A 24,783-nucleotide genomic window follows, 5' to 3' on the forward strand; every position below is an offset into this window, starting at 1 on the left:
CACATATTTTTAATTTAAAAGAAACCGGAAGTTCCGTTCTCTGCCTCAGCCGCTCCTCCCCTTTCCCTTTCCGACGGCTTTCTCCTCCCGCCCCCTTAGTCTCCCGCGCGGTGCGTGTCGGGAGGGCGAAGGGAAAGAGGCGGGGAGGGCCTTTCCGGCCCGAGCGAGCTGGCGGGAGGGCGCGCGCGTGTGAGGCAGCGCGTGGCGAGGGCAAGATGGCGGACGGGCCAGGTGGGTCTCTGCCCTCTCCTCTCGTGCGTGCGGGCCAGGCTCCGTCTGAGAGAAGCGCGTGGCGGCCGCTCGTTGCCCGGAGTCGGAGCTCGGCCCTCCCGTCACTCCTGTGGAAATCCTCTTTTTTCCCGCGAAGTTCCTCTCCAGAGAAGAGGGATAGAGGCCTAGAGGGATTAGCGCGTAGTGGAGCTGGGTGTGGGGCTGAATGCTGGTCTCAGGCCTGAGGGGTATTTCGGTTTTAGTTGGGGCGGCGGGAGTTACTCTCAAGTGGGGTTGGGGGGCATGCACTTTGTGCATGTTCAGAGGCAGCCCCTTTATCTGCGGTTGAAAAGGAACGTGCAGGAGACATCCTCGTTAATGTTTTTCCTCCTCTAAGACTTGCTGTGTGAGAGGTGGGGGGACGCACGCAGGAGAACCTGCCCGGGCCTTTGAGTCGTTTGAGGAGCCTAGTCCGAGGATGAGATGGAGACTTCAGGGAATGTTTCCTACTGGGAACAGGTTTTCTTCTTAGAGTTGAAGTTGCTCTTCAGCTGTGGAAAGCTTTTTATATGCCATAACGTGTATAGGTTTAACATCTATCGTGCAGAACGTCTCAGCAGAGACCAGGAAAGTCATAGAAATGGTTACTGCTATCCTCTGCAAGGTTCCCCACCGTGCTTTTGTGTGCAGGTTACATGTATAAAGAACTAGTTGAGGGGCTTAACTAGCTGTAGTAGCATCGATGTGCTTCCTTGCTTAGTGGAAGTTTCTTACTCCACTCCACGTGGTCTCAGCTTGGCAGGCACTGGAACACTTTCTGCAGTTGCTGGCCTGTTATCACTTCAGGGCAAGTGTTGGATAGCAGAGGCAATTGTGATAGCAAAAGCTTTCATCTTACGTTATTTTTTTCTTTCTCAAAGTCTTGTTTGGTTATCTTGGTGTATTAATAAAAGATGGTTTCAGGTGGGTAGCTGTGTTGATCTGTAGTAGAAGAGCAAGATTTGGGTCCAGAAGCGCCTGAAACCAACTAGATTTCCAGGATGGCCTGATAAAGAGAGATTTGATTCTTGAAAGTTCACAGCCTGGAAAATTCATTGATCTCTAAGGTGCTACTGGTCCGTGCTACTGGTCCTGAATCTTGCTCTGATAGAAGATGGGTACTTGTACGAATGTTAGAGCTAGCAGTGACTTGTTGCTTGTGAAAGCTGCACAGAGAGAATTCTCCAAAGTAGCCCAGTTTAGCATATGTTATAAGGAAGGTAAGTATTACTGCTTGCTTGGCTCAGACACATCAGTATTTGGTGCAGTATGGCCTGGCAGTTGCCACTACAAACAACATAAAGTTTCTAGTCTTCCTACTTACCTACCTTTTGCAAGGTAGATGAAACCAGAGAGTACATTCCAACTCTTAAAAGTTGGAAGTCAGAAGTTGAAATGCCTTTTTGCTATTTATTGCCCTAGTGTTGTGTGCTGCCACCTTACGGTCTTTTCACCACTTCTGTCCTTTACCATGCTGTTGTGTAGTTTTTTATTTGCACTCTTTAGAATACTTTAACCATGCATCTCATTTAAGTATAACTTAATGGTACTACCAAGTTTATTTCTCAGAGGTTCTAATGATAATTTCCTGTGGAGATTTCTGACTACAATTTTTCTGTATCTAGGCTCTGTTTCTAAGAAGCACAAGAAGAAAAAAGAAAAGAAATCTTTGCCAGATGAGGATGTTGCTGTGAGTTTTTGTGCTTTAGCACATTTAGTTTGCAAATAAAGACTTCCATATTCTGTATGTGGTGCTGGATAAAGCTATCATTTAGGTTATTGCTTGTGTTCTTCCTGAGCTGATGCTACTCAATTTTATGCTCAGTACAGATAATGATCATTTGTGATATATTATTCAAGGTAATTAATCCATTTTGGGTCACTCACTTTCCTCATTAGCATGTCAAACAGTGGGTCACAATTGGAGACCATGGTTTGTGTTAACTATGGTTTACTGTTGTATATGAACGGATGCAGCTATTATTCTCCAGTGCTTCATGCTCTACAGGAACAGGAATGCAGCACTGACAAGCTTGTTTATATATTAGGTAGCTCCAATTGTAGTTTGGCATAATGTCTAAGCCACTGATTTTTATGCCCTTCTGTGACCCAATGTACCATGCCCCATTCTTCTCACTACTTTTTTTTAATTTGGAGCACTGTAAAGAAAATCTTGAAGATTGCATCCCTTAATATTATCTATTTGGTGTGGAGTTAAAAGGATGCAGTGACTTACAAATTCTCTGACAAATTAAGTATGCAAATAACTGTAAATATATTTACATTTACAAGCCTCATTGCATAGTGAGATTTTCTTCTAAGTACTTCTTTTATGATCACGCAGCACAAAGAATAGGAAACAAAGCTGGCCCCAATAGAACTTCATTGGCTGCATTGAATCCTATGACCTTGCTTGGAATTGCGGCCTCCTGTATGTAACTGTAATATACTGAGTAATTTTTACATGTGCCCCGGCCAGAATTTGCTTTCTGAGGCAAATTATCATGAGGAAACTGCAGAAGAATCATTTGGCATTCTTCATGCACAAATCTCAATTATTAATCTACATCCATTTTCTCCAGGATATACAATACTCAGAAGAATTCCTTATCAAGCCTGAATCCAGAGTCGCTCAGCTAGACACATCACAGTGGCCTTTGCTTCTCAAGGTAAAGAGTGCAAAAAAGATTGTTTAAGGGACTTACTGCTGACTATATTGTGTAAAAGCTGGGCAGTTTATGCACTTACAATTGAGTCAAGTTCCAGTTGGTTCTCATTATAATTTTTATATTTATATCCTTAATTTTGCTAACAAATAAAACATTTTTGAAGGGGATTAAGCTACTTTTAGTTCAGTGGAGACTTTTAAATCGCTCATAAGATGCCAGGCTTTCATTAAGTAAAAACCAACCCTCACTGGCAGAGGAAAATTGAAATATGTATGATGGTAGAAAGGATGGGGAAGGTTTAGTGATGTACCTTGACTTGTACAAAATGCCACATAGCATTCTTTACACTTCTTTTGGTCTGCTTTGGGTTTTGTAGAATTTTGACAAGCTGAATGTGAGGACTGCGCACTATACACCCCTTCCTTCTGGTTGTAATCCTTTAAAAAGAGATATTGCTGAGTATGTAAGGTAAGATCCTGGGGAAGTTCAGTATACTTCCTCCTCCCACCCCCGGTGTGATTTTTCTGTGGCTATTGGTGCACCACTATGTAGAATTCCTCCAGTTTATACCCATTGACATCAGTGTGAGGAATTGTATATTATTTTCTAAGAGGATCCCAGCTTTGAAGATGCTGGGGGGAAAGCACTAACACAAAAGTATTTCAGTATTATTCTTTTTTAGTTATGTATCCTATGGTTTTGTCCTAGGACGGGCTTCATCAATCTGGATAAACCCTCCAATCCTTCTTCCCATGAGGTGGTGGCGTGGATCCGTCGCATCCTCCGTGTAGAGAAGACTGGGCATAGTGGGACGCTGGACCCCAAAGTGACAGGGTGTCTGATTGTATGCATCGAGCGAGCAACACGCTTGGTGAAGTCTCAGCAAAGTGCAGGTGCGTCATTTGTTTTACCTCTTTTCAAAGGAAGGATGTGTATCATTAGTGAACCAACGTGATGACCTGCACAATGATGGAACAATAAAATTCTAGTGGCCCGTCCTGACTACTCTTCTGTCGTCTTCCAGGCAAAGAGTATGTGGGAATCGTTCGGCTGCACAATGCAATTGAGAGTGAGGTTCAGCTTTCAAGGGTAAGTCTCTGCAAGGCAGGGAGTTGAGCTTCATTTGCTGTCTTGGTCGGCGCAGGTGTTGATAGAAAATGTGAAACGGTTAGAAATGCACTCAGGTTATTTGGCAGTGGCTGCAGTATAAATTTAATAATAATGTGTGATATTATTTCATGCTGCAAAAATCAGACTTTAATATGCCTGTAATTCTGCAGCCAAATGAGACGGTAGGGGGAGCAAGTGGAGAATCCAAGGCTTCCTGTCTGTGGCAGTCCTGTTCAGCCATCTGGCTTTTGAGAATTGGTCATTTGTGCGACAGCTTTGATTCTGTGTCTTTAGAGGACGCAGTTGGGGACCTTTCTGGGCCTGCATCCTGTGCTGAGTGATGATGCTATTTATCCATTCACTGAGGGCCACTTTTCTGTCCTCTCTGTAGCATCCAGATTCCTGTACTGGGCTCCTGGTGCTATTGCAACCTCTAGCCACTGTCTGGCATTCTGCTGTTAATTGTGGGGGGTTGCTACCCCTAGAGAGGAGGTAGAAAGCAGAACAGAGGACTATTCTCTATTTCACCCTGGATGAACAACATATTCTGATCCTTGTCACAGCCCATGAAACCTGTTCCTGCTAATGTCTAACGGCCTTATTTGTAGCCCTGGAGTCTCTCAAGGAATCATAGTAAAATGGGTACAATGGCTGTTAGGAGGAAAAAAGCTGATACCTAGGCACTGTGTGAAGGAGTAAACTGCCTACATAATGCTGGTGCTTGTGAAGCTGGGTGCACTTAATTGGACCTAAGCAGCTATTAGAGAAAGTTTCTTCCTTGATAGCTGAAAGGGAATCACTTTTCACATGTAGAAAATAAATCAGATTAGTTTATGATCCTGGATATTTGCTGGCACTGATAAAAATGGAGTTGTATTATGGGGAACAACTGGAATGCCTTCGTATATGTTTGGGTATGTAAACATGTAGGACTGTGCTGTGTAGCATGGCAGTCACTCACCGGTCTGTTTCTGTGTATAGGCAATAGAAACGCTGACAGGAGCCCTCTTCCAGCGGCCCCCACTCATTGCTGCAGTAAAGAGGCAGCTGAGAGTCCGAACAATCTACGAGAGCAAATTGGTAGAATATGATCCTGAAAGAAGATTGGGTAAGGAGAATGACCAACACGCTGATTTGGGGTGAGGCTGGGGAAGGACGGTTATTTCTTTCCTTCTACAACTGGTGGGCAAGTATCTGTCTAAATCGCTGCTTTTGTTGAAATGTATTTCAAAGGCACATCTTGGGTGAGCTTGTAGAGCTTGGTAAACAACTCTTCCCATTCAAACCTGAACAGGAGGTTACAGGATGAAAATCTGAAAGGCTCTCCCTGGTTCTTAAACAAGCTTTGAGCCTTGAAATTTCTTAATTTTTTTGAGGTTTTTTTCCTGAGCCAAATGATGTAAAACAGATGACATTAGCATACTGTGCAAAGATGACTTACATCTATCACCCATTGCTGATGGCTCTTGTAGATACTGGGATTAGGAATCTCTGCAGACAACAGAACTCTGACTTAGCCAACTGTTTTTCACCTTACCTGTTCTCAGGTATCTTCTGGGTGAGCTGTGAAGCAGGCACCTACATTCGAACGCTGTGTGTCCATCTGGGTTTATTGCTGGGCGTTGGAGGACAGATGCAGGAGCTCCGGCGAGTGCGCTCTGGGGTCATGGGAGAAAAGGTGCGTTGTAGGAGGGAAAACCCCATCATTGAGGCCAATGTTTGTCTCCATCCAAAGTGTTGAGTTCAGTCCAGGGCTGCATCCCTTGGTCTGGTAATTAAACTTTGGGACAGCATGTAGTGCAGAGATGAGGAAGGTCAGGAATCTCTGTTCTTGCCAGCTTCCTCTCCCAGCCCACAGAACTGAGATCAGTTGCATGAGCTCCCTGGCTGTGCTGGTTAGACAGTTAAATGTGAAAAACACAGGCAGCAGACTTCTACTGAAGCCCTTTGGCGCCAACAGCTGAAAGTTTGCCCATTGCCGTGCCTCTGCTTTGCTGTACCTCTTACTTTTTTTTGGAGAGAGATGGAATTAAAAAGCCTTCAGTGATTCTCTGGGCATGGGAGGAGGAGGTGACAAGATGTTCACCCTGCATGAACCAGTGACTTTTTTCAAGTGAAGATTGGTTTCCTGTGTAGTTGAGGGGTGGGGTCGCTATGGACAGATAAAATAGAACAGAGGCCCTCAACCTTGTTGAACCTGTGGGCACATTTGAAATTTTGAGAGCAGATAGTAGGCATCACAACAAAATGGCTGCCAAGGGGAGGGTGCGAACAGTAACAAAATGGCTGCTGGGGAATGCTGTGTCCAATCTCAAAGTGTTGTATGATTCCACAAAATGTCAGGTGGTTCCAACCCAAGCATCTTCCCATTACAGAGGCAAATGTTTCTGAATGGGTGCTCTCTGCATACACAAAGACGATGCCTCTTGGGCTCTTCCGAAGCACCTTTTGCTCTGGTGAAGTGGAGGAAAGACAGGACAGTTCTTTGATTTGATGAGATGCTGTGGGGAATGAGCAAGTGGGCACCAAGAAACATTGATGGGTGCATGGCTCCATGCTGGGGATTGCATGAATTACTACAATTGGAGACTGGAATGGCACTAGTTGGCTTGGAGATTGCAACATGGGGTTTTAGTCCATTGCTACTCTGTCTCCTTCGCACATTAGCGTGTGTGTGTGTGTGTGTGTGTGTGTTCATATTTGCTCCTACCCAAGTTCCCAGCCTGTCCTGTTAACGATGTGTAAGGTGCATGCCCATGCCATCCTTCCATTGGATCTGTCAGAAGCTTTAATGACCGTCTGTTTCTAGGACCACATGGTGACCATGCATGATGTGCTGGATGCTCAGTGGCAGTATGACAACAACAAGGACGAGTCGTACCTCAGGAGAGTGATCTTCCCCTTGGAAAAGCTGCTGACGTCCCACAAGCGGCTGGTTATGAAAGACAGTGCTGTGAGTACCCGAAGCTTGCCTTTGGCGGCACCTCAGTCTCTTGCTGGCTTATCTTCGTTTAACAAGGAAATTGGCTGAGAGGGGCTTCCAGGCTGGAGGTGTGATAAGCCCAAAGCCCATGCATCGTGGCTGCCTTTCGTCTCTTTGTTTTTGGTATTGTTTGCTGCTTACGGCATTCCCTTAAGGGATGGGGGAGAAACACGGATAGTGGCAAGTGCTGGGAGCTGCGGGAATGAATTGCAGGAATTTTCCTACTTTACAGGAATGAATTGTGGTGACGGTACAAGCCTTAGTGAAGCTCTTACCGCAATTCTTTTCAGCTTCCTTCACATAGAATGGCCTGTTAGATCGAAAGCAATGGAAATAAGAGGCTGTTATTGTGAGACCTGCTTAGGTAAACCTGCTAGAGCTGACAGCAGTGAATAGAACTAAATCTCCGTGTTCAGGATGGTACTTTCTGCCCTTCTCTTCAGGTGAATGCCATTTGCTATGGTGCAAAGATCATGCTGCCCGGCCTGTTGCGATACGAGGATGGCATTGAGGTCAACCAGGAGATTGTCGTCATCACCACAAAAGGAGAGGCCATCTGCACAGGTGAGAGGCCGGTAGCTCTCCTTCAGAGTTAATGTTTTAGCAGGGGCTTTTATTTGGATTGTGGTTCTCGGAAGTAGGTCCTCTGAAGCGGCTTTAAAACAGATTAGTCCTAGTAGCCCAGGGTTTTGTTTGCTAGCTGGAAAGGACTTTCCCAGCCCTGCCAAATTAGGTCCTTAAGCTGAAGGGCCCAAGGATTAAACCTGGAACTTTTCTGTATTCAGAGTAGGTGCTTCACTAATTTATAGGCCTTTCCCACTGCTAACATGAAGGGGTTGCCTTAGGATGAGAGTCTGTGATCAAAGGGAATGCCTTTGTCCTTTGTTGGTTGGCTGCTTGAGGAAGGAGTATCTTAAGATTCTTGAGAGGATTCTTTCCTTGCTAAAAATGCAGTCATGCAATAGGCTTGTAGCTCTTCCTCTTATACTCTTTATCTGTGTAAAAGTGTGTGCAGAACTGGGAAGGCGGGCAGTTTCCATGGGAAATGCCAGCGATTTAACAGTTATACAACGCAGCTAAGTGTGCTGATGGCACTCTAGTGTCCCCTAGTGGTGAATCAAATATATTGTGTGCCTGTTGCTACTGTTTGTGTCTTATGTTATGTGACCATTCAGAGTAGAAAAGTGGCCAACAAATTATAATGATGATGATGTAGAGATACGTTCCAGCAGGGCTGCAGCCTATCACAGATGAGCATCTGCAAAACAGCAGTTGCCTTTTTTTACCAAGTAAATTCACCTTCTCAGGGCATTTGTGATGACTTTCAATGGAGGCAGGGAGGAAGAGTTAAATGTCTTTTGGAGGGGGGGTGGGATCTATTCATTCCTGTGCTTAGGGTGAGAGCGCCTCATCCTTGCCCATGGAGTATGTGAAGTGATGATAAAGTTTATCCATTCTCTGAGTGTTGCTGCTCTTCCCTTCCTGCCACATCCAGATCCCTGTTCTAGGGTCTCGATGCTGTGTGGCCTCCAGACTCCTCCTAGCCTTGCAGCGTTCTGCTGGGGGCGGTGGTGGATGTCAGGCTGGCCACTAGCAGGGCCTGGGTAGAACTAGCAGGGCCAGAGCCCCTGCCTTTGGGGCTCTGACTCAGCCAAGAAGAATGAAACTGTCTGATCACATACTACCCTGAAGTGCTTTTCTTTGATGACAAACATTAAGGAAGGCAGCATATTTGCTCCTGTGCAGCATTTTTTAAAAAGTCGGTGGTGTACATTGCCTCTCTGTGTGCTCCAAGGCAGTGTGTTCAGGAGTATGGTTTCTGCACCTAGTCCCATTTCTATACCTTGCTTTTTTCCCCAGTGGGGACTTTCTGTTCAAACAGTACACAGTTTTTACTTACAAAACTTGTGTCTGCTATTTTCAACTTTGTTTCCTAACTTTCAGGTGGCAGAAAATAAATGTCCAACGGTAGCAGGAGGTGTAAGAGTTTGCAGCTCACTGTTTTAGTATAAAGTGTATTTGCAGTTTTGCTTGTAGAAAACCAAAGCTTTTATAATTTAAATTTTATAAATATGCAAAACTGTAATTTTATGCTAAGTTTTAAGTGTGTTTTTTCTTACAGCAGTAAAAAAAAAGTTTTGACTTGAAAAGAACGTATTGCAAAATTCAGTGTTTCCTGGAAACTAAGGTTTTTTTTCCTCCTCATGACTTCAAAATGCTGAGGAAATTAAAAATCTCTTGCTGGTGTTCATATGAACAGTTGTAACAGAGGGGTTGAAGCTGTAGGCTTGCACTTGCTATTTAGTGGAGGAATTAAACAACGTGACAGCTTTGTTAAGCCAAAATAGCTGCTTGCATGAACACAGCCTCAATTTTGATGATGTGGATGCTTGTACTGCAGTCATGCTTTGGGATATTCAGTTTGTCCTCTTCCGGCAGCCATTGCCCTCATGACAACTGCGGTGATCTCCACATGCGACCACGGTGTTGTGGCGAAGATCAAGCGTGTGATCATGGAAAGGGACACCTACCCTCGCAAGTGGGGGCTTGGCCCAAAGGTACGTCATGGGTCAGTTTGCCTAAACTAGGAGGCATATTAAGAGCACCAGATGATACAGAAGAGTTCTTTGGAGCTGTGGCTCACTTTGCTTGGGCAGATGGTCTTGAACGATCAGGGTTTCAGGAGCTAATTTGGTCATCCAGCCTCTCCAATGTCCAGTTTATATTACAGTCTTTGCTTGGCCTACTGGCTGATTATTGCCATGCCAAATGTCGGGTGTCTGGCTCCACTCCCTTCTTTTGGCTTTTATCAAGTCCAAGGTCATGGTTACCCCATGGTTACAGCTCTGGCTGTAGTTTTTTGCTGCTGGTTCTTGTCTCCGTCGTGAGCCACATGATGTTACTAGACTTTTTGAGCACTCTGTGCAAAGATGACACACATCTATCACCCAAGACTGATGGCTCTAGTAGGAACCGAGCAGGCGGTATTTGGGAATCTTCAGTTTACTGGAGCAGGCTGGGAGAGAAATCTCTCAAATGTTGATGATTCTGTCAACTATTGGGCTAGATAATCCTTTTCTAGAAGGATTTCTGTCCAGTTGGTGACTGCAGACGTACAAATGATGTTTAGGGCTGTTCTTGCTGGCAGTGCTAGAGCAGCTGAAACTTCTGTTAGAACCGTGGGGTGGGAAGCATCACAGGGCACAAGTTGCTGCTTGTCACAAAGCAGTACAGTGGAGGGCTGCATTCTTAATTTTCCTAGGCACTAAGATTGGCAAGACAGTGAGACAGGCCCCCTTAGCCTATTCTCACATGCTTCCCCTTATGCCAAGTTGTCCCCCTATGTACGTCATCAGTAGCTAGCAAAGTTGAGACCCCTCTGCTTGCTCTCTTCAGGCTTCTCAGAAGAAGATGATGATCAAACAGGGCCTGTTGGATGCACGTGGCAAGCCGAATGAGAAAACTCCACAGGCCTGGAAGAAGGACTATGTGGACTACAGTAGGTAATGCCTCGCTGTTTGTTGCCAACTGCTGCTGCCTTGGTCTTCAGTGCCTCTGAAGCCTATTGTGTTAGTGAGGACATGCTCTGTGCATAGAGCAAGGGCTGCTTTTTCTGGGTGGGCTAAGCAGGCAGTTATCCCTTTTTAGCCTCCTCTTTGTGGCTCTAGAGGGAGTCAGTCTGCTAAATGAAATTGGGAAAGCTGCCTTCTGGCTCATTGCATTTGAGTGTGGCTACCAGCTTTCTGTACATCACAGTGTAGAGGGATGCTTCTTTTTTTAAAATAAAAGTGAAGTGCAGGATGAATGTTGAAAGCTTTGTACAAGAGTAGCAGCTGAAAGATGCCAACCACATTGTTTCCTCTCAGGGTGGCTGCAAAGAAGGAGGTAGAAGAGGAAGTTGTCCATGCGGAGCCAGAAAGGGCGCCAAAGGTTGGTTTGGTCCTGAGTTGTTAGCAACTTGTTCCTTTTTGCATGGGAATTTGGGTTGTGAAAGTTGGTATTGCTGTGGGCTTGTGGAGTAGGGATGAAAATGTCCCCGTGCCTTGCAAGTTAATATGCCAGGCAGAATCACTCACTTCTTGAAAAGCATGATGTGGCCATGGTGATCGATGCTCTGGCCGCTTCTAGATTAGAATACTATAATGCACTGTATGTGGGGCACAGAACTTTTGGAGACTTACAGTTGACTCAAAATGATATTGCCTAAACATTATCAGGGCTGGATGCAGGGGTCATGCCACACCTGTGCCAAAAGATCAACCCTGGCACAGCTAAAAGTGCTGATTCTTACCTTTAAGGCCCTAAATGGCTTGAGGCCAGAGTACTTGAAAGACTACTGCTTCCAGTAGAGTCCAGCCTGCCAGTTAAGCTCTGCTCTCCAGATAAAGCAAGTGGCAACCAGAGATGGGGTGGTGGTTTTATCTGCATCTAGGTTGAGGATTGTTTCATGCATATCTTTCTAGGCTGCTGAATATTTATGTTTACTTGTTTTATTATTGATAATTCTGACCTTTTAAAAATCATTTTATTGTATTTTATTTTACATTGTGAGCTCCATTGGGACATCTCTCGAGAGGTGGCATATACATTAAATAAGAGCAGGATTGTTGGCAAATTATTGCCTTTCAACTAGTTGTGGCTCTAGACTTTGCAACAGGCTATCGGTTTCTCAGCCCCCCACCCCCACCCCCCAGGTCGCTGCTGCCACCAAAAAAAACCCCCTGGGTGTTTATTTTTGGCATTTTTAGTATTTTGGTCAGAGGCAAGGTATTAAATGTGTGATGAGAGCCACATTTGAAGGTATACAAACGACTACTACTTTCTCATCCACATGCCTTTTTGGCCAGGTAGGCAATGCAGTCTCAGGCAGACCTCTGCTCCTTCAGCTGCTCAGACAAACCTGCTGTTAGGAAAGAAATGCAGGTTCCTTGAGCAACCCCATGATACTATTAAACATCCACCTAAAAGTTTACACTTCTCAAATGTCATTTTGCATGGCTGGTAACTGATCCCTACAGTGTGGAAGCTTTGAAACTCCTCTGAAGTTAGGGCCTGTAAGTTGGTTCTTGAAGTAGAGCCAATATGCTGGCAATGTTTGGCACAAAATGCAGGTTCCTTTGTGTTTCTGCAGCTGCTCAGTGCTAGTGATTGTGGAGGGAAGATGGAAGGAGCCCTGTGAAAGCAGCGCCCCTATAGAACTGTCTAAAGAGTGTCTTCTGTCCTGTCCAGAGTGTGTCTGATTCATCCAGGTGTTTTCTTTCAGAGAAAGAGGGAGCTGGAGAGTGATGGAGAACACGGAGAGGCAGCCTCCCCTTCCGCAGCTTCTCCAGAGCCTCAGGCAGAAATCAAGAAGAAGAAGAAGAAAAAGAAAGAGAAAAAGAAGACGGAGTCTGCTGAGAGTAGTGGAGAAGTGACAGAAATGGTAGGACTGTTTCTTACCTAATCAATTGCTGTAATATTGGGGCACCAAAAGGCATCTGTTGCTATGTGCATTTGCAAATCACAGAATTCCCAGTTCAAGGCTACTAAGTGCTGGTTCAGGTGTGTGTGTGTGGGGGGGCTCCACTACATCAGAAGGGGGTAAGGTCACTCCTGAGACAAGTCACTTTCCAAGCAATTACAACGTCTCTCTGCCCTTCCTTAGTGCCGCTGCTTTTCCTTCTTTCTGTGGTGGCCCCTTCACAGAGGCAAGTCACCACTTTTTGATAGTCACAAAGTAAAGACCAAACATACGTGAACCAGCCTCAGGTCTACCTTGCCTGCTATTGGAGTGGTTGGGGAGAGGCTTCTTTGTGAGCAGAATCAGAAACTTGCCAACAAACTTCATTGTTAGTCGTTGCAAGAAGTTGGCAGAACGGTTGGCCAGTCATCCTGAACCAGCTGTACATGATCTGTGTTGTCTCCTCAGGTCAGTGACACAAGTCCGAAGAAGAAGAAGAAGAAAAAGAAGAAACAAGAAGAAATGGAGGAGAGTTCAGAGTAACCAGCTAGAGCAGGCAGCCTGGACCAGATTGGGAAGGAGTCCAAAAGGTCTTAACGAAGTTGCAGACTGGATCAGCATCCAGAGACTCAGCTGCTCAGAAATATCATGTACCTATTTGGGCAGCATGGCAAGCCCCCTCTGTCCTGTTGTAAGGACAGCTGGAAGAATTGGGGCAGTAAAGCTACCCGACAGTCTGTGATGGTTCCACAGAGGGAGTTGCTATGAGCTTGGGAGGCTCCTGTGTGTGGGAGGGGTAATGAAAGGAAGCCAAGCTCTTGGACGTGGCAGCACCAGTAGAGTCCCCCTGCCACCACCCTGCTCATCATTTTCTTCTCCTTGAATATCTGATTGGCTTTGGTCACTTTGCCTGTTGGTGGGGGGCAGAGAAAGGGGCTGTTGAGTAGCCAAATCAGAAGCTCTGTAATTTTAATGCATTTCTGTTTGGGTTCCTTTTGCTTGCCTTGACTCTCTAATTAATTGAGTCCAAACATTTCCCTCTCAGGGTACCTTTTTCTTTTGTTTTTAAAGCAAGCAACTCCTGTTGTTAGAACATATGCTTTGGTCCTGGAAATCCTATGGTCTTGTCTCCCTTGTTCATTGCAAGCTCCCCTTTTCTTTGGCCCCAAACCGCTTTACCAAGTTGTCTAGTGTCTTCCTGTTCTGGATGGGCCTAGTCAGAAAGGAAATCTGAAGCTATGCATGGACACAGTTTGCTCATGATCCAGTTCTGACCACAGAACAAAAGCCAGAGGAAACCTGAGGTCTCTTGCTGGCTGAGGAGAGGCAGAATTGGGGAGGGGGGTGCAAGCTTCTTCCCCTGCGCCTGTCCGCAGAGGTTGGTGTCTTTTGAGCACTGCTGTCACTGTCTGATGTTAGGGTTTTTTCCCTCTTCATTGCTAGGCAGTGTACCAAAGTTGGTTTTTAAAAGGAGGCAATGTTCTTTTTTTTATATTAAAAAATGCAAACTTTTCCCCTGCTGCTGTTTTGCATATCTTGTTGCTCACGGCCTATAAAATCAAGGCTCAGTTTCCTAAAGTGGGATTTCTAACTACAATGACGTATTTTACTTGGATAAATGTGTTACTGACTGCCAGTGGCCAAAGTGACATTGTCTGGAATACCTTGTAAAGATTTCACCTTAAAGGGTGTAGTTGCAGTCTGAAAAAACAAGTGTAATGGCGTCTGAAGAGCTGCTTTATGGGCTTGGATGTCTGGGGGGGGGGGATATGGGAGATTTTCTGCCCTGGCAGCCTTTGAGGAGACTGCAGGTTGTGTTAAGAACACCAGGCTACTCACGAGAACTCCACATGTTAAGGAGAGTTTCAGCCCCTGCAATCGTCTTATATGGTAGCGGTAGAGCAACACAAAACAGTACACAATACTTTTGAGATGCTTTATTGCTGCTTGTTGTTTTTCCCTGTGGTGGACTTGACCAAAGGTCCCTATTGCACATATCTGGCTTTTCATTTTGGCATCCTTGAGAAGAACATGGCAAGAGAATAAACTTTAAGATGGTTTCCCTCTGAAAAAGGAACCACCACCGTAAGTTAAATGTAAATCATTCAGTAATGCTTGCCCTCCAGGGCTGTGTGGCTGGGGGATGACGGGGAGGATGGAGTAAGATGTACATTCATAAATTTTTGGTAAAGGCAAAAATGTGAGGGGAGCTCTTAGTCCAGTGCAACAGGCTAACATTTATTGAAGGATAAGCTTCAATCTGGAAAACTGAGCATTAGGCCTTTTTTTACCAAGTCAAAGATGACTTAGGGTGACTCCATAGGGTTTTCAAGGCAAGAGACTAAAAGATAGTTTGCCATCACTTGCCTCTGTGTCACCACCTTAAACTTCCTTGGATTCCCATCCAAGTATTAATCACGGTTGACTATGCTTAGCTTACAAAATTAGGCTATCCAGAGCTTTTGTTTTAATAAACCCAGCTTTTAAGATGCTACAATACCCCTTTTTTTTGCATTCAGTAAGTGAGCCATCTTATAAGGAACATGCTACAATCAGCCCTTCACTGAGCAGAGCATACAAGAACTTACCGGAACCTAGCTTAAAACCTAGTCAGTCTGCTGTGGCCCAAGCCTATACCTACCACTCCTAGTCTCATCCGCCTTTGAAACCAGGCCTCCAAACCTGCACAGATTTCCAGAGGTAGCAACGCACGCAGCTAAGGAGAGGAGGGTGACTTGTTTTCTCCTCCTCATTCCCCGATCACACAGTCCAGTTAATGTAAATTGACTCCCAAATGCAAAAGGTGGTGCTACCTTGAAATAGGAGAAATGGGTGTTGTGTGGCTGCGTTACAGTAACATGAGCTGCACTAGACTTCTCGGTCTGTCAAAGGAATGAAAAAGCCTAAATTGATACGTTCAGTGTTAAAAATTAAGCCTCTTCCCATTTAACATCCACAGCTTATGGCTTTTAGACCAAATTGTACTCTTAATGTTGCTTGGTGGTCTTGCCTGGTGAGAGATGTTCTCTTCCTTGCCTTTCCTTACCCTCTTACTACCTGTGAACTGCAGATAGGTGGGCTTACATGGTTCCATGCAGGCCCCCCAAAGGACAAGACTTTTGCCTTGGCAGTAACAGAGCAAGCCATGCTCTGAGGGAAGAGGCAAAGGGGGACTGTGGGATTGGATGAAGTAGGGAAGAGGAGACAATGGTGGTCCTTCTCTTTGACGTGCTGCACTTGAAGTTGTTTCTGGGAATGGCCGCCATTTCCAACGCAGGTCAGTACACCCAAGAAACGGGAACCCACTGGGCTGAGCTGCATGCACGCTCAAAGGCCGCCTGGAGTAGCTGGAGGGTTTCGTCCACATCATTGTTCACCAGTGACAGGTCAAAGTAGTGGGCGTATCTGCTCTGGATTGCCTCTGAATCCTTTCGCAGCTGCTGCAAAGTTTCTGACTGCACAGGAGAAATGTGGAGTTAGCAACAGAAGGTGAACACAAATCTACTGTATATGAATCAGACCACTGGTCCATTGGGGTCAACACTTAGGCTGGCAGTGGGTCTCAGGCAGGGGTCTTTCGCCTGGTCCTTTTAACTGGAGATGGTGAGGATTGAACCTGGGACCTTCTGCATGCCATACAGAGATGCTCTACCCCCTGAACCATGGCCCTTCCCCTAATGGCAAGGCTCTTCATTCTGGTGTGGTTCTGTCTAGTATAGGGTTCATTGTTGCTTTATTGTGGCTCCTAGCTGTGCATGCCACTCACAGAAGAGTTGGGAAGCTGTCTAATCTCCCTTGCAAATTAAAGTCTAGCAGTGTGCTCTGAATACCCAAAAGGTTGTACACAGGATCTGTACACAAAATCTCTCTTCAATTATACGTATTTCCCCTATTGGTGCAGGGTCATTACAAAATAAATCTAAAGGCAGCAGCATCATAACATTTTGATCTGTACCAAGAGCTATTCAGACAGAAGCAGGAAGTGGCTACTCTTTAAAACAATCAGAAAAGCTAGCAGTAATTTGATGCTGTCTCCAGCACCGTCTACATCTAAGAGCCGGTAGCCCTTGATGGACTTGAAATGAGTTTTGTGCTTTCGTTCATTGAATTAAGTCTGCACCATCTCCTGTACTCAATGTAAGATGAACTAAAGATTCATTAACTTCTGCTTTGGGATTTACTCCTGTGGAATCAGAACTGAGGTCCCAGTAGTCCAGCATTCTTTATCAGAAATCCAAACGGCAATCTACCAGTACACTAACATGTACCACCCCTAACCTCTCATTTAAATCATGTTACTTCTGTGCTGTGCGTTAATTGAATAATGGGAAGATAATTGTATATTTTAGACTTGTGCCCAGCACAGAAAGGGACCAGATATTCTGCTCAATCTCCTCCATAAATTTCTGACATGAGCAATGCCTGGTACTCAAATAGTCTGTTGAGACTAGGAAAATACGTTTCTCGGTCTACATACTAAGATTACTGGGGCGGGGGGGAGATACTCATTTTTATGGTGCAAAGGGTATGCCGTGCTGGCATCCAGCTTGGCACTTGTAAATGGTGAGCTTTCCTCCTGTCTAGTATGACTTTCTGGCTTCCCTCTTTGTTGTGGAACAGTATTTCATAGGGTCTGGGATGGCAGCCGGTGGCGGCGGTGTGCTTTAACTGTATCTCAGACTGTTCGTATGGAAGTTGGGTTGGATGAACCTAGATCAAATCAGTTCTCCTTTAAGTCATGCCTGAAGGAAACACCTCTCTTCAATAGGGCATTGGCTGCAGGCAAATGATGTGGCGACTTTGCTCAAAGGAGACAGATCCACTCACTATTTGCCACTGTAGGAATTCTCCAAGAAACTCAATGCACATCATGTTGACTTGCATAAAAGATAATCTACCTACAGATGTAATGGGAGGTGGGAAGGGATAAAAAACTACGGCTTAGAGCTGGAGTTTTTAGACTAGTTTGGACTTCTCAAAGGCCAGGCATGGCAAAATTATGTTTTGTAAATGACTTCCCCACTAGCGGTTGCTAGGACTAAATCAGCCACACAGCATTGGCTGGTGAAGAGCACATACTTCGTTCATGCACGGCATGAACCCCAGAGTACAACCTGCTTTGCAATGTTTAGGGGTTCCCTTTGCAGATGAGCTGATGCAGAATGTAGCCCCTGACGCTGGATGTTTTGAAGAGCACTGGTGGAGAACATCGCTCAAGCAATACCTCACCTACCATAGAGCACCCCTTACCTGGTCAGCCTTCTCCGTGGGAGCAATGAATACGATGAAAGGTGAGAACTCAGCAGTGCGGATGATCTTCAAGGTCTGGGGGCGGGGGAATGAAAGAATAAGGAGACGTCAGAGATGGGTTCTATGTTTCTCGTGACAGGCCTACCTGTTTTGTTGGGTTACCAACTTGTAGGACAAGATGTCCTTCAAGAAACACAGTACCTCCCTTTCACCAGAGTAAAATGAGATTAAAATTCTCCTTGTTCTGTGGGGCAGTTAAGCCAGTCTGGAGCCTCTGGGCCTAAAGAGGCCACAAAAGGAATGAAGTGGGTTCTCAAAGACAAGTTGGTGACAGCGTGCCCAAGTCTACAGGACAGATGTATGAAGGGATCATTCTAGTTTCTGGGGTGTTTTTTTGGAAGGAATAAACAGGTGTGAGGCAGGGACAAGTAAGGGGTTTAACCCTTCAACCCCACACTAGTTCACCAATTAAAGCTGACACTGCTCTCCCATTTCCCATGCCGTAGCCAGACCTGGAAAAGGAAAAAGCCCCTCTGCCTTTCTCTCTCCACTTCCACAACTAATAACTGCCCTCCCTGGGTGGGCTGCTGACTAGCAAAACTTTATGGGGTGGAAAATTAAACTTCTCCCACCGTGGTTCCCCGCAAACAGAAGATCTGATCTAAGGACCTCCCAGCATTTCATTTATTTAGACACTTCCAAGGCCATTGCTCTGATGCACCTTTACCATGTTCTGGTTTCCATTATTATTTCAAACATTCATCCAGCTGTTAGCCATTCAGCTTTCTTTCACAAACTTTATACGTCTAACCACAAGCCCCAGGACGTCTGTTTGCAAACAGACCTTGTGCGGATTCTGTCCCACAACCTGATCTCGAAGCCCAGTTGAAATAAGTAAAAGGCAGCTGTGTCATCTGAAGTCCGCCCTTGTCACTCCACAAATGCAGAGGTGCTTCTTGATCATTACAAACTGCATTTTATTTCTGCCAGAAAACAGCGCCTACCTGTGGCTCAATGTCCAGAATGGCAATTTTGTCTTGTTCATGGATCTTGTGCACAGATTCGAATTTGGTGCCAAACATGTTGCCCTGGTAACTCCCAAACTCCAGGAACTCATTGGCCGAGATGTCTTTAGTCATCTCCTCTGTGGAAACAAAGTGGTAGTCCTTCCCATCCACCTCGCTCTTCCTCTGGGGCCGAGTGGTGTCTGCAAAAGAAAAGAACAGAGGTGATGTGGGGACGGGGCTGCTGTAAGGAGAGGGCACCCCTGCCTATAGAAGCAGTCTGAATAACTTGGAGAGGGAGAGAATAAAATGTGAAGATACGGGCTGATTGTGAAGGAAGAAAGGCACAGTAGCTGCCACCTTTCCAAGATGGTGCATAATGGGTACACACTCCCCTCTCTTCCCCTAAGGAGTGAAAAGTTGTAAGGGTAGCGCTTATGGGCAGACAACCCAGTCCTAGGCATTCTATCCAGAATGAAGTTGATGCCTAAAAATGGGATTCAAGTCCCTAGTGCCTTTGTTTAGGCTTGCAGCCTTGGATGTAACAGCACTGGAGATTTCCTATGTAATATCTGCTTCATTTACAAATATACAAGCAGTGCATACAGTGGAGAGAAAAAGGCACACCTACAAAATAGCAGAGAGAGGGAGAGGGAGAGAGAGAGAGAGAGAGTGTGGGTGTGTGTGGGTGTGTGTGTTTAACCTAGGGGTTAAGCGTGTTGGACTAGAGTCCCATTCTACTGTAAAGCTCATTGGCTGAACTTGGGCCCTTTAGTCACTTCTTTGGCCTGATCCACCTCATAAGGTTGTCATGAAGCTAACAGGGAGGAAGGAAAGCCATGTATGCCATCCTGGACTTCTTGGAAGAAGGGTGGGATAAAAATGTACTAGATGGATTGATTTTCACCATGACCCAGTCTGCAGCACCTCCCTCCTCCATGTTCCCAAAAACACCGAACTGCTGTTTTTCGCATACAATCTCCCACCCTGCATTTCAGACTCTATCCTCTGCAAGTGTCTTGTCTCTTCAGGGGACCTATCCACATCCATTCATTTCACATTCTAATCAGGCCTCCCCTTAGGGCAAGATCATCCTGATACAACCCTTATCAGTAATTAGCCAGTAGACTCCCCACAGTGCGCCAGGCCGGCAACTTTCTGCAAGGGATTCAAAGGCCCCAGAAGAGGGTGGAAAACAAGGTGGGAGGGTGTCAGACTATGGATGTCAGGTTATGGCAGATCGATCCCTGGATCACTTCAGCCTGACACATGTCCTTGGCTAAATGATATTTATTCAGGAACTCAGTCTTGTACATATACACAGGTCCATAGGAGTACATGAAGTAAAAGGCAGATGAGCCTGGTAACTTCTCATTGAAAGGAATAAAGCTTCAGGCTATTACAGGACAATATAATCAACCAACCTCCTCTCCCCTAGATCACAAGTACAGAATCAGTCTGGGAAACATTTCTGAAGTTCACACACTAGACAGACAAGATACAGAGTAATGTAACACTTCAGACACTCAAGGTCAGTCTAAACAATATCAATAGAAAAGATTGTCCGCAGCTGCCGGCTATGCTGTGAGGCTTAGAAAACGAAAGTGATTATTCCAAGTTAAAGAATGTACTTATCAGTTACGACATAAGGCCAGGTACAACACCAAGGCAACTAGACCATACACTTAATATTGGCATAGACGAATGGGCACGTTCAAACATGACAGAGGGGGCACACTTACATGGAAGAGGGTATCCAAACTTCTCGGGATTCTTGCTGAGCAGGGTGTTCTTAATGTGGCTTCGGCCAACCCCGCTGGCCCCTAGTCCAAAGAGAGAGAGGTAAGCGGGAATAAATTGGCCTCAGTATCCATTCCCATGTTGGAAAGAACTCTTCCCGGTGGGCAAAGGATCTCCACTTTCTCCTGCCCTTCAAACCATGAAGCTGCCTTATACTGAGTCAAATCATCATTGTAACTGGCAGTGGCTCTCCAGGGTCCCAGAGGTTTTTCACATTCTCTACACTGGAGGTGCCAGTGATTGAACCTGGGACCTTTTGCATACATACAAAGCTCAGTGGTAGAACATCTGCTGTCTCCCCATCCAACAATTGTGCCACAGACCATTCTGGCCATAGCAAAAGTTATTCTGGCCGCATCCTAACACAATTTTTCTTTTGCCCCAGGAAAGCAGCAATTATCTAGTTAGTATATGTAAAAATCACTTCTTTGTTTTTCTGAATTGGGCACATGTAGCCCTGGTCTCAGCCATCTTACCCCTGCTCCAACCTTATTTTAAAAAGAAACCCATGCCTCCCCAGACACTGCATCTTAATGAACAGGTTTCTGATCGCAAAGTTAAACTTCCTTTCAGGAATGGATGACACTAGACCTCTTGATGACATTACCCAGTCCTGGCAATAGGATGGATGGACGATGAATAAGCTTGCCGCTGACCAGGGAAAGCTCTAACTGAAATCCCCCATCTGAATGATTCATCTTTGTAAAAAAAAAAAAAAAAGAGTTGCTTGTAGCAGTGTTTAAGTGGTTCAGCTGCGAATCAGCACTCTACTGGTTCAAATCCCAGATTGGAAGGCTTTGTCAACTACAGAGTCAACGAAGATCCCTCCTCAGAGGGTTTATTTCACCTCCAGAAGATTCTGTCAGTTTCACCTACCCTTCTAGGAGGCGAAGAGGAAATAAACCCTCTGAGGAGCGATCTTTGCTGCCCTGTAGAGATGGTAAATTGACAAAGCCTTCCCATCTTTTTTTAAAACTCAGCTTCCCAGCTAACACTGCGACTCCCTTCATGTGAGTGTCCTCGTGTAATTTGTCTCTTTTAGTTTTAGCTCTCGGTAGGTGGCCTTGGGTAAGCCACTCCTCTCAGTACCAGCTCCCCAGCTGTATTGCGGGAATAATAACAGTAACTTAGTCACTGCTCTGGATGGAGCACTAAGCTGTCTAGAAGAGCAGTATATAAGCACAGTTATTACTATTAAATACAGGACGCATGTGAGCAGGCCCTTTGTGGTTTGAACCCAGGTAGGTTAGAGCCAAGAAAGGATGAGTTAGTTACCTATTAGCACCAGCGTCTTCCGCTTGAAAGCTGGCAGTCTTACCACCTCCTCATATGACACGACATCCAGCTGGTCAAAAACTAAAAAGAGAAAGATTGAAAACTGAACTAAACATCAGAAGACATGGGGTCTTCGATGCCCAGCCCCTCCTACATGTAGACTGTAGTTCATGTGAGGCTTCAGGGACTTCAAGACTAAAGCCAAGTTCTCTGACTTGGTGAACCTGTCTCTGGGCTGTACTACTACAGGATACCGGGGCTTACATGACTGAACATTCTCTGTAGAGATAAAAAATGATATCCCAAGTACAGAAAACTAGTATGTGAGGGAGAAGGTAATGTCCAAGACCTCCTGTTTTTTGAAGTAGGAATTGTTTTGCATAGTGGAAATTTCAATCATAGGAGCTCCCCCCTGGAGTTTGCAGTGGCTACAACCGAACACAGGCTTACCACCTCAATCAGAACTAGGTCTGAAAGTGGTCTGGATAGAGTGGTAGGCAATGGATTTGTTGCCATTTTGCTGCCAGCACTTCTGCGGTCAACGCTGACGAGGCTGGCTGTAGAATAACATATCCTGGGTATCTGTTTTCATTTATACATACACACACTGCTTCCCTCCCTCTCCCAGGCTTGGATCAACTGAATTTCTTTTCAGGGGCACAAAGATTTCGGCTTGCAGAGTGCAACTTTCTTGGCTTCCTCTTTGGCCTTTCTTGCCTCCAAATGTGCATGCGCGCACCCACCCACCCACCCAATCCTGTAAGTCTCCTGAGTGAGCAGAAATCCTTGAGCCCACTGAAAAACTTTGGTGGATCCAGGCCCCTAGTCCCTAAGGCTGAAACCATAAACCTGACAATGCCTGGCGAAATACAAAAAGGAGCAGAGTAAAGGGAGATGGAACAGGAGTCCCACCTGCAAGTGCCTAACTGGAGCAGAACAAATTTATATTAGATTTACATATTTAGTGTAAGTGACTTACAGTGCGGTAACATTTGGTTTTACCCTAAATCCTGAAAGCCCACACTTTTGTATTTATATTGTTAAGCTTTTATACAATTGTTTTTTATAAAGTGGTGTATTTTGAGTATGATGCGTGTGTTTTTACAAGCTTGTATTGGTTATTAACTGTAAATCTTGATTTGATTTGACTTACAGAGCAATTCTAAGCAAAGCTGCACCCTTCTAAGTCCATCTGCTTAGGACTGTATTGTTGATTTCCACGACCCCCACGACCCCCACCCCGTTCAGTTTTCCCAATGGGCAGAACATGAATTGCTCTGCTGCAAAACTTGAAAATGTTCATATTCTACATACCGGCCTTTGTCCTGCTGTTCTGCTTATGGGTTTCCCAGAAGTGTTTGCTTCAGAAACAAGATGCAGGACTTATATTGCCACCCTAACTGTTTTCCTGCGAGTAAGCCCCTCAGAATCAGCCAGAGCAGACCAGACCTCTGCTTAGAATTGCCTCTAAGATGGCATTTTGGTCTGATCTTGAAGGGCTCTTCTTACATGCTCATAAAGAGTTACATATTTCCACAGAGGATGTCTTTCAAATTAGTCACGATAGATAAGTGGAACCTTCATGTTCAGAGGCAGTGTACCTCTGAATGGCAAGAGGCGGCTTTGGCCCTTGTGTATTGAGACATCTGTTTGCCACTGTAGGAATCAAGATTCTGGAGTCTGGTCTGATCCAGCAAGCCTCTTTAATATGCCCCCACCCCACCTCCGGGTTGTAATGGACGGCAAGTCTCTTCTAACCCACAGTCTTCTTTTCAAGTAGCGTTCTTTGGTCTTGATTCTGTATTAGCTCACAATACCATAAACATTTGCTGTGCTGGGGCAGGGTGAATATTGTGCATGTTTGTGTAAGGCAACTAGCCTGCAAACGTGGGCCCCATCTTAGCTCCCTCTTCCTGGCCTTCAGCCTGCCTCACAGGAAGAACAGCAGGCCATCCCCCAAGGGCTTGCATTTCCTTTTCTGATGGATTCTCTGGTTTGTCAACACCTTCAGTATCTGAGACTGGGCACGGAGCCAGCAAGTTCCCAGGGGATCAAAGTGAAAACCCCTGCTCTGCATTCCAGACCACGGCTCTAAGCTGGCTTGTTATAGGCCAGGCAAGGTGTCACACAGCTATCCAGTTTCTTCCAGCAAAGGTCTCCCTGCAAGCTGCTAAGTAAACAGAATTCAAAGGCTGCTTCTCCAAAGCAACTGCACCTGCAAAGCATCTGAGAGATCGCGTGGCCCATGAAGAGGCCATGGGGAACCGATTCATGTTCATACACACACACACACACACACACAGGCCCTTGTTTGCACATGCAGACAATGCTGCAATGGCTTGGAGGTATCTATGCAGCAGGAGCACCTGCACGGGGCAGCTTGAGGTGCCTTTCCTCAAGTCTTCACTGCTCCACCCTGCCCCATATCATTCAATATATGATGAAATATTATCAGGACCACGAGATGAGCTGCTTCACACAGATGGCTCTTCGTGTTGTGCAATATCCATCTAGCCACCATAATGCTCTCTGCCGGCTCAGACCATAATAAAAACAGGGCCTAACAACTGGCAGCCCCTGGGCCAAAACCACTCATCTGGCCCTCCAGGTTTCCAACCCAGAGGAAACTGGTGTCCAGCGGGCTGATATGGAGTCACCCCCCCACCCCCGCACATGCATGCACCCATGCTCTGTTCAGTGAACTTGCAGAATCATCCTTCTGTCCACCCAGAATGCAGTCCCTCCTTGGTGGGAAGATGGGATGCGGGGTGATAGGGAAGGGGGTGCTCACTTGAACTGTGCTTGGCCAGATACTTGTCCTTGCATTTCTTCTTTTTGCCGAAAGGGCTACAGGTCTGGGCCTGCCCGGGGTTGCCTTGGGTCACGCTTGCAACACGCCTGATGGAACAGAGGAAAAAGTAAACTGGATTGCAAAAGAAGAAGGTATCAGATAAAGCTCAGTCCTTCCTAAAGCAATCAGGAATGGGGGTGAACAGAAGGGTA

At 45.6% G+C, this 24,783-nt stretch overlaps 2 protein-coding genes and 4 non-coding genes across 6 annotated transcripts in view; 5 read left to right on the forward strand and 1 right to left on the reverse strand.

Annotated features, from left to right (window-relative positions):
- The first annotated feature begins 154 nt into the window (after positions 1–154).
- On the forward strand, positions 155–13,963 carry DKC1 (dyskerin pseudouridine synthase 1). The gene is made up of 15 exons (XM_054996881.1): positions 155–231; positions 1,875–1,939; positions 2,832–2,918; positions 3,295–3,386; positions 3,627–3,811; positions 3,943–4,007; positions 5,010–5,136; positions 5,576–5,706; positions 6,838–6,981; positions 7,455–7,575; positions 9,451–9,569; positions 10,408–10,514; positions 10,878–10,941; positions 12,275–12,433; positions 12,920–13,963. Exons 1-15 carry the CDS (start codon positions 216–218, stop codon positions 12,992–12,994), a joined length of 1,557 nt encoding a protein of 518 aa, XP_054852856.1. The 5' UTR covers positions 155–215; the 3' UTR covers positions 12,995–13,963.
- Positions 5,418–5,493, forward strand: LOC129341788 (small nucleolar RNA SNORD83). The gene has a single exon (XR_008598163.1). It is a non-coding gene; the product is annotated as a small nucleolar RNA SNORD83 (small nucleolar RNA).
- On the forward strand, positions 5,756–5,888 carry LOC129341791 (small nucleolar RNA SNORA36 family). The gene has a single exon (XR_008598166.1). It is a non-coding gene; the product is annotated as a small nucleolar RNA SNORA36 family (small nucleolar RNA).
- Positions 8,441–8,689, forward strand: LOC129341794 (small nucleolar RNA SNORD17). The gene has a single exon (XR_008598169.1). It is a non-coding gene; the product is annotated as a small nucleolar RNA SNORD17 (small nucleolar RNA).
- Positions 9,900–9,974, forward strand: LOC129341787 (small nucleolar RNA SNORD83). The gene has a single exon (XR_008598161.1). It is a non-coding gene; the product is annotated as a small nucleolar RNA SNORD83 (small nucleolar RNA).
- Positions 13,964–14,373: 410 nt separating the features above from the next.
- The window catches only part of MPP1 (MAGUK p55 scaffold protein 1), a 37,097-nt gene continuing 26,687 nt past the window's right edge, over positions 14,374–24,783 (reverse strand). Inside the window, exons 7-12 of the mRNA XM_054996882.1 lie at positions 24,572–24,678; positions 21,781–21,861; positions 20,448–20,528; positions 18,706–18,908; positions 17,702–17,776; positions 14,374–15,906 (exon numbers count right to left, since the gene is read on the reverse strand). Coding sequence (XP_054852857.1) covers positions 15,730–15,906; positions 17,702–17,776; positions 18,706–18,908; positions 20,448–20,528; positions 21,781–21,861; positions 24,572–24,678 — 724 coding nt within the window. The 3' untranslated portion in view covers positions 14,374–15,729. The remainder of the gene's footprint in view (positions 15,907–17,701; positions 17,777–18,705; positions 18,909–20,447; positions 20,529–21,780; positions 21,862–24,571; positions 24,679–24,783) is intronic.

Source organism: Eublepharis macularius, chromosome 13, assembly GCF_028583425.1.
Source record: "Eublepharis macularius isolate TG4126 chromosome 13, MPM_Emac_v1.0, whole genome shotgun sequence".
In the NCBI taxonomy this organism is placed as follows: domain Eukaryota; kingdom Metazoa; phylum Chordata; class Lepidosauria; order Squamata; family Eublepharidae; genus Eublepharis; species Eublepharis macularius.

Coding starts and splice junctions, on each gene's coding strand:
- DKC1 (XM_054996881.1), top strand. Junction 1,940..2,831: donor TGCCAGATGAGGATGTTGCT/GTGAGTTTTTGT, acceptor CATTTTCTCCAG/GATATACAATACTCAGAAGA. Junction 6,982..7,454: donor TGGTTATGAAAGACAGTGCT/GTGAGTACCCGA, acceptor CCTTCTCTTCAG/GTGAATGCCATTTGCTATGG.